This window comes from Anser cygnoides, chromosome 13 (genome assembly GCF_040182565.1).
Source record: "Anser cygnoides isolate HZ-2024a breed goose chromosome 13, Taihu_goose_T2T_genome, whole genome shotgun sequence".
NCBI lineage: Eukaryota > Metazoa > Chordata > Aves > Anseriformes > Anatidae > Anser > Anser cygnoides.
In genome coordinates this window covers 1,730,053-1,743,539 of record NC_089885.1, presented here as the reverse complement: position 1 = coordinate 1,743,539, position 13,487 = coordinate 1,730,053, and the positions used below count along the sequence as shown (strand labels likewise).

General features: G+C 37.5%; 1 protein-coding gene across 18 annotated transcripts in view; it reads left to right on the top strand.

Moving 5' to 3' along the window:
- The window catches only part of TENM1 (teneurin transmembrane protein 1), an 848,278-nt gene that overhangs the window by 683,217 nt on the left and 151,574 nt on the right, over positions 1-13,487 (top strand). For all 18 annotated transcript variants that reach the window (XM_048070576.2, XM_067005240.1, XM_067005241.1 and 15 more), the window contains one exon: positions 5,789-6,029. In XM_048070576.2, the coding sequence (XP_047926533.1) occupies positions 5,789-6,029 (241 nt within the window). The remainder of the gene's footprint in view (positions 1-5,788; positions 6,030-13,487) is intronic.

The window sequence follows — 13,487 nt, the reverse complement described above, 5'->3', positions numbered from 1 at the left end:
ATTTCTAAATGTGGCTCAACTTGAATATCCTGAAGAAAAGTAGCAGAAGTGAATTAGCATTAGGAAACTGTTAGAATTCTTATTTTACCATTTTTGTGTTAAAATGATCCACAAATGATAAGCTGGAAGCTGTTAATGTATGTTGTATAACTGTAAGGGATTCAAGTGAATTGAACATATGTAGTACTAAGAACATCATGGAAACATTTAATGGGATCCATATGAACACATTGGACTGAGTGTTATAGTATTATAAAGTTGTTTGATATCATAAAATGTAAATCCAGATGTATTTTATGCTCATTGATGCTGTTCAAAATACATGGTCTAAGACCTCCATTAATTTCTCCTTGGAAGTGAAGTGCTGTATTTTCAGCACAGCCCCTAAATAACGATATGTAGGGTTCATTCTACTCTTACAGTGGTGGTGTGGTATAAAATTGTATACTTGGCTATTTCAAGTTGCATCTGTACTGATAGGGGCCCAGAGCCCCTTGGTTATCCACATTGCTTAATTGTTCCCTCCTTCCATCAGGCTCTCCGGCACCGTCCCAGCCATCTCACCCAGGCAAGCTGGCTTTGGTGGGGGTGAGCTCAGGGCACGTGGGTGCAAGGCAGCAGCCTGTGGTGGGCAGTAGGGCTGGTCTCTGAAGGTCTCTACATCTCTCTTCCTTAGTATGTGAACTTTGAGTCCATGTGACCTTTAGTTTGCAAGCATTCATTGAATTGTAACCTTTATTTTGCACAAAACCATGTGGTTTGTAGAATTCTTTAGGGATGTTTGATATTTTATGTTCTGGAAGATTTACTCTGCAAAAGACTGAGTGGAAAAAAAAGAAATTATATGTAGCAAAACTATAATGGTAAATTGGTATTAAAGGTACTGGTTGGATGCTTTCATATCCCAGTGGTCTGGCAAAGTGCTAGAAGCAAAGCATTTTACACGTAAGGTAAGCCAGCTAAATACTGAGCTATGTCAGAAAGAGCAAGTGCAAAACGGATTATTGAATGGAACAAAAATTTATACATCAACAGAGCAGTCCCATATACAAATATTTTTCATATTTACCTTTTCTCAAAATATGTCACAGCAAAAATAAAAGGAATTCAGAGACAGACAACAACTAATTATGGTTTGGAAAGGTCATTGGGGCATACATAGAAAAAAAAATAAGTCTAAAGATGTAGTCTCATAAAATCAAATTGAGAATGGAAGGAAAGGGTGTAAAGATCAATAAGTGTATTAACATGTAGCAGAGCCAGCACTCTGCAACAGTGGGACCTGCATGTAAGTCTCAGTTTGTCTGCCCAAACCCAGTACATAACCCTCATTGTAAGTTTGATATATATATATTTTTTATTCTGTGTTTTTAGCTGTAGTCTTAAGCATTGAGATCCTTTGTCTTCCCTGCACTGAACGTTTTCCAGTTCTTCAGTGCCCATTTACGTAAATTGTGCACAGTGCTCTTGGCTTGATCCTTCTCCTCTTGGTTTGTAACTGAGTAGTAGTATGCCCATAGAATAGTAAACTAAATGAAAATCTCTGAACATGTGCTGCTATTTAGTTCATTAAATAACAGCTTGCAAGCTAATTCATACTCAGCTGAGACAAGTCTGGTAGAAAAAAACGTACCAATAAATAATGAATTTAGGAACTGAAAAAATTAAAATATCTCAAAAGCACTATAGGTTAGATGCAAACCTTTTAAGGTTCATTACTTTTTAATATATTCTCTTTGATATACTTCACTTAGTACTGATGCAGGCTGTTGTAGACTTGTCAGTGAATGATAAAACAGTTCAATTACCCTTTCTTTGTGGATCCGAAAAGTATAGTAAAGTGTGCTTCAGAACTGCTAGGAAAAAGGTTTAGCAAAAGTCCTGGCTTATTTTCAAAAATAATTTTATTGGGAGCTAACTAGTTGATAAAGCTTCTTACTTCATTTTTGTCAGGCTATAAAGCAATTCCGCTGCATCTTTATGAAGGCATTTTAGCATGACTCTTAAGGAGAATGAGAAGTTAATGCTCATGTTGTCCACTGGTTTGTGCCTCCAGGAGCTCTTGAAGAGAATGGCAGCACTCAACCAAATGGGGCTGAGGAGGGGAAGTTTCCAAGTCAGTGACCGTTGTGCTCACTAAGAAGCGGGTGTCTAGGAGAAAAGAAGGATCTGAGTAGTTGTGTTCCCCTGAAGGAAAAAGCAAGAGCAGAACTTGACAGCTGAAAAGGGGCTGTTCAGGTCTGTGCCCCGTAGCTGGAGGTACCAAGCAATATTCCACTGCCATGGAGCAGCCTGTGTTCAGTATCGATCAAGGGCCTTCCAAAAGAATGAGGCAGAACCAAAGAAAAACATTTAGGACAAAACTACAACTCCCCCTTTCAAGCTTCAAAGAAAGAAGAGCAAGTAGAAACCCTTCAAATGAGCAGAATTACCAGAAATGTTTTTGTCTTTTATAGCTAGCACCAGTACAGCATTGTCTCCTTTGGGGTGAGTACCTTGCGTTTGAGAGATGTCTCGGAAGAAAAAAAGCTGAACAAATTAACACTGTTACCAAAGAATGAAATAAAACCCCTAGAAAAATGAATTGAAAGAAGTTTAAGTGGAGTTTATGGAGTGGATGGGCAACGTGCGAGTTAAAGCAGATCTGATATACAATAAAGAAGTGCAAAGAAAGCAGAAATGTCCTATTTATCTCTTCAGGAAGCATTAACAGTTCTGGATGTGCTCTGTGGAGATGGGAGAACTCTAAAACAATCAACTTTTAGGGGAATGAATTTAGACATTTTCTAAACTGCCCCTCCTGACTGTAAAAAAAAAAAAATAAAAAATGGGGCTGAGGGCTAAATGCAAGTGTGGGTGGGGACAGTGCCCCTTCCACATGAGAAGACCAACACTGAGGCCCAGGAGCATCTCTTCTGGCTTTGCATGTTGCTCAGCCAAGAAGCTGATCTGTAGCAAATTATTGTAAATGTAAACTCTGAGCTGAAATCCTGTTAGTAGCTAGAATTTTAGATTAATGGAAACTTCTAACGTGTCAATAAACACTTTGAAAATAAATAATGTTATATTTGCCAAACATACATAAACTTTTTTGTCTAAAAAAATAAAATCTGAACATTGTAAGCAGCTTTTCCACGTAAAAGCAGGTGTTGTCATGGGTAGGTAGCGTTATGCTGCAGTGGGGTAAAAATTCACAGCTAAGTTAACTTCTGTAGCACTCCTGTGCACTTTGGAAATTTGGAAATTTTAGACAAATTTCTGTAATTCTTTTCTTCTTTTCTTTCTTTTTTGGTCTTTGAATGATTTTGCATGAAGTTATTTTACAGTCTACTGTTTACTCGGAGCCCTGAAGAATCGTGAGCATGCAGATTTAGATACAATGCTGTTTTATATCCCAAGCAACATTTTTTTGTGGTATAAAAATAAAGTTAATGGGATGTAGACTTAGTTTCGAGCAAAATAAAAATAAGTTTACTAAATTAGAAAGTCCGTAAGAACTAATTGGAAACTCAGGCCAGATTCTCTGCTTGACGACTTTGCTACGCTTCATTGAAGTGAAGGGCTGATGCAGAAGACCTGTCTTTAAATCACCAAAATACCTCAGAATGTGATGTGAGGTTTCCTGCGATGCCAAGAGCTGCAGGAAGGGGTGACAAGTGTGATAATTAAAAAGGAATCCCCCAGGAAATCTGGTGCATTAAAGTATTGTGAGAAATAGCACTGAGAGATACAAGGTACCCTACTGACCAGAAATGTTTCATGGTTCACAAAGCAGAACCAGTCTATTGCATGGAACAAACTAGACTATTTGTCAGGTAATTGCACGCTATCGACAGGACAGGGACAGTAAAAGGAGAAGAAAGGAACTCAAGAGGTGTGTTGCCATACAGATCCTAGAGATTTTCCCATTTACCTAGAGAAGCAGCCACCTTGGCTGCTCAACATTTACTACAGAGCTTTTGAAGTACCTTGCAGTGCCTGACTGTGTTCCTGGCAAAGATCAGTAATTTTCTAACTGATGGGACAGAGGTACAACCATTAAAATGGTTTGTCATGCAAATGATAGGATGTGTGGTAATCCTGCAAATCTTCTGTAGAGTGCATTTAAGATTGATACCGCTAAGTAAGGGAAAGTCACTGATCACATACTAGAGGATGCTGGACATCAAATAATATGTCCAAAATTTTGGTAGATTTCCCTTCTAAAATAGCAGGATACAGGATTTACTGAGATTATTATATGAAAGTGCCTTAGCAGATTATTTCAGAGCTCTGGACTGTTGACTCCAGTGATTTAATTTACTGAGGTCTCCAATTTTCTAATATGCTTAGAAATGCTTTTCTGGTATATGCAAACTAATATTGCAGTGTAAACCTTAATGCAACTGTAAGAATACTGCCTTGATAAAAGATCAATGAAATTAAAAGGATTAAGTCTGGGCCAAATCCGTGACAGCTTTGCTTACTGCAGCACAGAGGAGCTTATGTGGAGCACTAAACAACCTTGGTTCTCCAGCTGGGGCAAATTGTGGCTGTCACAGAGAAAAAAGTGCTTTTTTTTTTTTTTTTTTTCCTTTTTTTTCCTGCCAGCCATTCCAAGAAGGGAAAGGGCACGCTTTCATCTTTCACCTTGAAGACAAACCATGTCATAATTTGAAGAAAGCACATGTTGTAATGGAGGGCGGCAGTAGTTCCTTGCAGGGAATTTTTTCAGGTTCATCAGAGCTCTGCTCCAGCTGGTTTTGTGCAAATGCAACTGGATGTTGGCTGAGGGGACAGGGAGAGCGAGGGTGAGTGTAGGAATGGGATTAAGACATACTAGGCTGGAGGAAATTAGCCGGAGGAGTTTCAGGTTAATAGCTTCACAGCTCACCCAATCCAGCAGTAATGTTTATCAGCATCTTCTTTGCAAATTATTTGTTATTGTTCATTTAGAAAGGGATTTCTTGCCTCTATTCTCCATAGCCGCATCTCATGCTGCACTGAGAGGTCTTGGACACTCCTGTGGGAGACAAACACGGTTTCATCGTCCCTTCCAAGTTCCGCTGCACGGTATGTGCATCTTCTGTATTTGCATGGGGCAGGCCCATGGGTGCCCCCCATGCACTGCTCATCACATACCCATCACCCATCCCAGCCTCTCCTGTGGCTGGAGCTCTTTGCCAGCCCGCACGCTGCCACGAGCCCTTTTCTCCAGGTATCTGGATCATTCAGGTAGTCGTTCAGAGAGCCTTTTCCCAGCGCTCAGTTAACAAATGCAGTACCAGAGTAGTAGAAATGCATTGATCTTATTTTATGGAAGGTATTTATTAGGCGGTAGGAATTATTCAGTTATTTTCTTTCTTGATTTTAAGTGAGAGAATAATTCTTGTACTGTGTCTATTTCTTTTGCAGCTCTTCTTAAATGAGATTTATACCCGATGAAATCAGTTGGTATCTGTGCAGCAATTCAATGTCAACTTGATTTATTTGTTCTTTAACCTCCTCCCCAAAAAATCCTATGACAAATTGAGTGAAGGTTATATCTTCTTCTACTTTTTTTTTTTGTTGTTGTTGTTGTTGCTCTAACTTCAGTGCTGGAGGGTACATCTGTGTCTAATACTCATCATTTCAGTAAAGTGTTGCACCTTAAATTATTTCGCACCACACCAACATTTTACAGACACCTGAGTTAATAACATGATCAGTTGCACAATGCTCTAATCCCATCAAATGCTGTATCATCCTCATGCTCTCCCCGTCCTTTCAAAACAATAAGCCTATGGGTCTCCCTTCTGTGTCATTTCAGACATGCCGGGGAGCCCACACAACCAGTTCACGTTCAGACCCCTGCCGCCGCCGCCTCCGCCACCGCATGCATGCACCTGCACCAGGAAACCACCGCCGGCAGCCGACACACTTCAGAGGAGGTCAATGACGACCCGCAGCCAGCCCAGCCCTGCTGCCCCCACTCCCCCCACCAGTACACAAGATTCGGTGCATCTCCATAACAGCTGGGTCTTGAACAGCAACATACCGCTGGAAACCAGGTATGTACCAACCTGCTCTATACAGGTTTAAAAATGTTAAAAAAAAAAAAAAAAAAAAAAAAAAAAGGGTTGGAGGCCTGATGTTGGTATGTGAAGATGGTGGGGAATGCAAGGTCGTCATTCGGGACATGCCAAAGCATTTAGATTTGAGGCATATAGTGTAGCCATGCAAGATCGTTCTTAATTGATTCATCTAGATTGTCAATGCTTGTAAAAGCATGTGTTTTGCAAAGTTTGGGAAGAGATTGATTTTCTTAAGGTGCATAGGTTACATAAGTATGTTAGAGGTGTGTGCAGCAAAGATTTGTACTCCTCTATTTGTATGACCATCCCACATTCTCCCAGGGACGTTTTGTAATCAACAAACAGAAGGTTTGTTCTGACACTCCTGGAGTAGGTCACTGTTCAGGATTTGGCTTCCTGTTGATAAGAAATGATGTAATAAAAATAATACTAAGATAATACTAAATAATACTAAAATAATATTTCCCTCAAGGCATATTTAAACATGTTATTGCACGTGTACACAAAGAACATCATTTGATGATCATTTGATAATAGAGAAGTGATACAGGTCCAAGAGATGTATGGAGCATGAAGAGCCTTACATTTGGGAACTAGGGAGGAAGGGTTCAACTGCAGGATCAGCCACAATTTACACTAATACTCTGTTCTGAAAAATAATGGAAAGCAAATACGCTATGTATTCAGCAAACCTGTGATTCAGAACCCAAAATTCTGCCTGCAGAGGTACATGCACAGCTTCCTCTGAGTCTTTGACCATAAGCTTTTTCATTCCTGTGAAGTATTAGCTAATTTGATGGCTTTTAACTACAGCTGTGTTTGCTGACTTTATCCCTAAAACAAGCCCTTGAACAACCTTCTTCCTCTTTATTGTGAGCAGAGTTTCAAGTTTGGACTAGGGTTTCCTTTAGCTTTTAGCACTGTCAAACATAGGAGGTGCATAACTGTCTGTTAAGGTGGTGGTTGGTGACACACAGATGAATGTCTGACATTCAACTAATCTGAACTACAGAATGTAAGGCAATATGCATAGAAGTGTTTTGTTGTTAATGCACACGTCCAGTGGCCATTTATCACAATTAATCACTGGGACCTAATTTTTTTTCTTTTATGGGAAGTTTGTTTTTATTTTATTACATAATTTAATTTTAATATACATCTTTAAACACTTAACTGCTGCTAATTAGAAGTGTCAAATTAAGTATTTCTTCTCTGAAGGCTGTTAAGTTGGGATTCAGGAATAAGCTGATTCATTCTGCAATAAAGCTTTCTTTATTTGTCCTAAGGACAAATCACAAAAAGAATGAAGGAGGATGGAAACTTTTCCTCCAAAAGTGAACATGAACAAAATTTTAGTTCAGCTAGTTCTTCATCTCGTTGTGTTTATTCAAAATAAAATCAGACAGACAAACTGAAAGTAATTTTGCAAATACTTGTATTACATTCATTCTTAACTACATTTGTCCAGATTTCAGAACAGAAATTTGTCATTTAAAATTGAGTCAAAGGAGAATATATTTAACTTATTTAAACTGAGAAGTTAAGGACAAAAAGAACAAAAATCAGATAACAGAATAATGGTGAAATAATATTCATTGAAAATAATAAAAAGTACAAATTTCAAATGCAAATACTCAAGTATCACTGAAATTCTATTTCTTATTAAATGCACTTTAAAAAAATCAATATTGAATAGATGGTTGGAATCAGAGCTTCTATTTACATAATCTTTATAAAGATAAATGTCTGCCATTCATGATGTCACAAGCTTATCTATCTATACTGTCTGCTACACAGAAGACTACTCCTTAGGCATTCTGTACCCACTAAGTACCTTTTGATTGTTTTCAGACAACACTAAAATAGATCTTATTTAGCTCTTCTGCATCCCTATTCACTATTTTCTTTTCAAACCTCCTTGCTGGGAAAAATACTTTGCAATTTTAAGTGTTCACTTCTGTGTTTGTTTTTTTTTTCTGTTTGTTATTATTTTTACAGATTTGAAACTTCTCATAAAGTACATTTTCTAGTGTAATATCTGTATATCTACTTGATTCTATAATCTATATAATTGGATACTGATGAAAGGGCTGTGCAGTGGATTCGTTTTTCAGACTGGAAACCATAGTAGGGGCAACCCTTTGGCAATTCACTAACTGGGAATTTTCCACGTTCCTAACCTTCAGTGGTTGTTTCAGCTGATTTCATGCACCCTCCAGCAGCTCGCTGCAGCCTCCCCTGAAGCTGGCTGAAAGGCTGCATAATCTGCAAGTAGAATCTGCAAGACCATTCCCAAGATGTACCTGCAGTGTATGTGGAGACAAGTGATACAGCACGGGAGCTTTGTAATAAAGAACATCTGTGATTAACACTTCTCAGAAGTCTCTAGTACATGGCATAGCCTTAGAGAAAAAGCAGGGCTCGCTGTTTGTTTTTTCTGCCTTTAACAGGGAGTGATTCAGCCAGAATTGAACAAATACTTTGGCCTAATATCTGGATTCTCTTGCCTTCCTCCTGCATTAATGTTTAGCTGTCCGTTAAAAATAATCCTGCAAAATAAAGGGAAACATGTCAATGGCAGCTGTATTTCTGTGCTAAATCTTTAATAGCACAAAATCTACCTAATATGTGCATACTAATATGTCCAAGCAGATTTTTTTTTTAATTTGGAACATTTGCAATCAAAAAGAAGATTTAGAGACAGTAATTTATTCCCTACTGTAATAACTGGGCAAAAATGAGAATGCACATGTTCAGCTTTTCTATCCAACTGTATCTCCTGTTAATACACAAACTGCACATGTGTTTGCATGGTTTAGCTCCAGCCACGTAGTATGAGACACTTTCCAGGCAGGAACAGATTCCTTAGAACTAATCGTGTGACTGTAAATCCTGTTCACCCCAGATAATGAGAAGTGAAGCAAGTTTATGAGGCTGCTTATGAAGATAATGCATCATATTTATGTAAAAGAAAATTCTATAGTTCTGAAAATGTTTAACATACTCTGATTAGAGATGTATTTGTGCACAATTGGTTTTTGAAACCTACATTAGGTGAAAGGGGCTGTAGTAGAGATGTTTAATGAGGTCTGTGTTCTAAGAGGTTTTTTGTAGAGTAAAACCTGGTTATATTTTAATTGAAAAGGGCAAATCAGGAGCTCAGTTCAGTGCTTCATCTAGAGGTGTTATATGCATGGACTGATCCACAAACCAGTCATGTCAGGACTCGACTTTCTGGCCCAACTGTTCACTGAGGATACCGACTTGGAAAGTGGCAAAGGCTTGTTCGAGTTCACACAAGCCTTTGGTAAAGCCAAGCCCAGTCTCGAGCTCTGTCATTGCCAAGGCCAGTTCTCGGCCTGGTGGTGATTGTAAACAACCTAAATGAACACAGGAATTAGGAACACCTTAAAACTTCAGAATACAAGTCGTAGAGTACCTCTAGAAATTGGAGAAAAACTGGATCTGCAGGATATGTCCCAGCTCATGCTGCTGGCTGACTGTGCTGAAGCCTTGGGCGCTGCAACGTGCCCACAAATGCAGATGCAGGCTCTGTCTGTATCCATGCACACAGTTTTGAAAACAACTTATTCATTATTAAAATGACTTACGAGAATGCAGTAATTTCATTGTGTCACACAGAAAACTAATTTGTAAGTATGGCTGGAAAAAGACTGCAAGGATCTCTCGCACTACATAAAAACACAGGAAACATCAATTCTCTTTTTTAGGATAATGCTATTGGGCTCTTATGTAAATTGATTTTTTTCTACGCCCCCAGAATAAAGTACTCGCAACCTATTGCCTATTCTCTCCATTTCCACTAAAATAATTGTTTTTTCAGGTTTCATAGGTACTTTGCTCTAATGTTTCAAATCTTATGATTTACAGTGTAATACATTGTCATTATCTCTGACAGCCCCATCTGAACGTAGCTTACTGCATTTTATGCAGTATGTATTAAATCGTGACAATTCAAAGCAGTGTTTTTCATTTTCTCTGTGCCCTGTTAGTTGACTCAGTGTTTGTTTCCATATATCTCGCATTTTTGCATTTGTCTATTCTGGTGCTTGCTATTTGTTTGTTTTCACTTAAATCTAATTCCCAAATTAGGAAAAAAAAAATATAACATCAAATATGGATTATTATCTGGCATTACTCCTGATGCTCCTTACAGTATGTTACAGTCCCCTCATGGATAAACCATTGGATGTGCTTATTTTGAGGAAAGTTAAGTTTTGCATTTAGATCACCCAACCATTAGATCTTTTATTTTTTCTGTCTAAATATCAAAAGTTCCCTCATGTTGATTTTATATCAATATGTTCATTTTTAGTCCTGTTTTGTGCTTCAGTGTTTTACATATTTGCTTGTTCCTTCCTTTTTTAAATCAAATTTCTTTCTAGTTCCCCTAACCCATTTAGCAGTGTTGGCAGTAAGGTTAATGCTGTGCTGAGTGGACTGAAATCTCCCTTCAATGCACTGGCGATGAGCCAAATACTGTGAAGAAGACAGCTTAATTTAAGCAATCTTATCACCATGGTAATAGCTCCTCTAAAGGGACAGTAAGGTACCAGACCATGAACCTGAGATTCAATTATCATTAATTTCTATAAAACTTTGAAGTACTAAAATACTAGATTAATAGGAGAAGTATTTGGGGTTCAAGGCAGTTGTGATTTTTAGTTACTCTTCAGCAATATTTCAGAGCCCTAAAGTTTGATTATGTCTTTAAATACTTAAAGACTTAGACAGTTTTGGAGTTAAGAAGTGTATTTAGCTCCTCATATAGATGAGGTCCTTCCTTTTTGTATTATATAGTTATTTAAGGTGCCTATTTAAGGCACTGGGTTTCTGTTTTCCTAAAGATATCATCTTGTTTATGATACTTTTTAGAACCGGGGAGGTCTTAGCAACTATCACTTAGCAAGAGATACATTCAGTAGTATGGTTTTCCAGTAGTATGGTTTTCCCTTGTTCTTTTTTAATCAAGCTCATAATTATTTGTGCCCTTCAAAATGAACATTGATGGGCTTTCAAACTACAAAAACCTGTGCATATTGACTCTCGGTCTAAGCTGAAGTAGGGCTAAAAGCAGAAATAATCACAGAAAATACATATATATAAATGTGCACGCACAAAAGCAGTTGAGAATGAGCTCTTGAAGAAGATTTATTCGTTCTCCTTGCACTCTTATTTGAGCATCCTGAGAATCTTACCCCCAATGCAGAGATACAGAAAGCACTTTTGTGCCTTCCTTTTTTTTCCCAGTTCAAGGTTTCCATAGCAAACAGAATGGCTTTTATAGCTCCCGAGGCACACAGGTGTTGATGATCATAAACCACCAAGCAAGGAGACAATTACTATTTGAGCAATGCAATTCATTAGGAACTTGTTTGTGAATGGAGCCTTCTCCTGAGTTAAATAACCACACTTGTGGTTATTCCAAAAATATAAATGCAGGGGGAGCTTCATTTATGATCCTTCCTTCCAACAGTCTTGTTCAGTATTTGCTGTTTTGACATTTCTCTTGTATTTAGTCATTTTCTACCTAATTAAACAATAAATCCAGCCTGTAGAGAAGCTGATCATATTAAAAAACAAACATGTGGCAAGGGGCTTAAATCCAGTCCAAGTCCCATGTGTTTCCACTACACAGAAAAAAAAAAAATAAATTAAGACTTCTAAACTGTAAAAGATGAATTGAAAACGGTAAATATGACAATGAACTTAAAATAAAAGCTGTAAATATGACCTTAACTTTAATAATGCAGGAAAGATACCATCCTGTATGGAAATAAAAATGTAAACATTTGTCAGCTACAATGAATTACAATTTTAATGTCGGCAGCTATGGTACTTGAGGGTCCTTCTTTTGAATAATTTGAGATCCAGTCACTTTGGCCAATGAGGCGACTTAAATTGTTTGTGTATAACTGTTAGTTTTCTTTGGGAAAAGCTCTGGTTTGGCTTTCCCTGGAACAGTGTGATAGTATTCGTATGTATAAATGTTTTTGTACGTATAAAAGTCTTTGTGCAGCTTTATAGTAACCTGGGTCATCATGCTGCAGATAGTCTTTGCTCATTATTTTGAGTAATGGAATAGTATAGAAAGTGATAAATAAAAGTTAAAGACATGTTGTTATTTTATGGCCAGCAATAAGCAAGTAGGCCTGTTAGCTTTCTGTAAAGACCAGTATTTTCATTTACAAAAACTGAAAGAGAATGAGTATAAATTTGGAAAGAGAAAAATAATTACATATTAATACAACAGGTCTAGGCTGATTTGGAAAACAGAGACTATAGTAGTAGAAAGGGTCATAGATCTGCAGAGTACCTTATCTTTTTATTTTTAAGATAAAAAAGTATATGTGAAATGTTATTGCCTGAAAATGTGTATCTGTTCTCTGGATAGCTATTTCTAGGAAATCTGTTTTGGATAACTAGATAGTATTTTCCATAGGAAATATGCTCCTGTCATCCAGTAAAATTTGTTGAGTGAGTGGCATTTGTCACTTTACACCTTGGCTTTTGACCATGTGCATGGGAGTGCAGGTATTTGGACATAGACTCAAATTCTGGTAATAAATTCAGTTGGAATATGCATGAATACCCACAGGAGGAAATTCATGGCAAAGAGAACTATGGGCAGCTCTGTCTACTTTAGTTATCTCATGTTCATTTATCTGTTTTAAGCCATGCTTCTAACCACAGAATATAAGCAAAAAAATCACAATATTAGTAATTTTTCTTTCTTGTTTCATGGTTTTACAGTATTCTGCAAGTATTACATACTATTCTTTATAGAAACTATGTAAATATTATTGTAAGTACTATTTTGATTTTCCAAGACAAAAATTAATATACTACTGAAAATATAGATGAAACCACAAGCTCCCTTATTCCTTCCTTGCCTCACTAACATCTGTGTATTTAGATCAGTTTCACTCAGAGGTCACTTGAATTGTAGCAAAAAGGAAAGTCCTAAGGCACAGAAAAGCATTTTTTAAAAATACTAGATTAATGTAACAGCGTCAAAGTGTATCATACTGATAAAGCACATACTGATCTATACGAGAGTAATTTCTGCCTTCAGTGTGGTAGTTTTTATCTTTTTTTGTTAAACAGTCAATGAAACCAGAAGACAATTGTACTTTAGACAACTGTTCCGTATTAGAAGCTGTTCTTGATTGATTTTGGCACCATCCTGTATTTATAGAATTATTGTTCCAGATTTCTGCCAGGAGCTTTAGTCACCTGGTTAGCAGACTTAGCTTGCCTACAGCAACGACAGACCAGTGAGTCATCATCGTGTCACTGTTGTTGCGCTGTACTGAAGTACTAAGTAAGGGATACAGGTTCTCTGTACATCCTTTCACGTCCAGAGTCACGGGGCTAGGTTTTCAAACACTATGTAAAGTAACTAAGAATGAA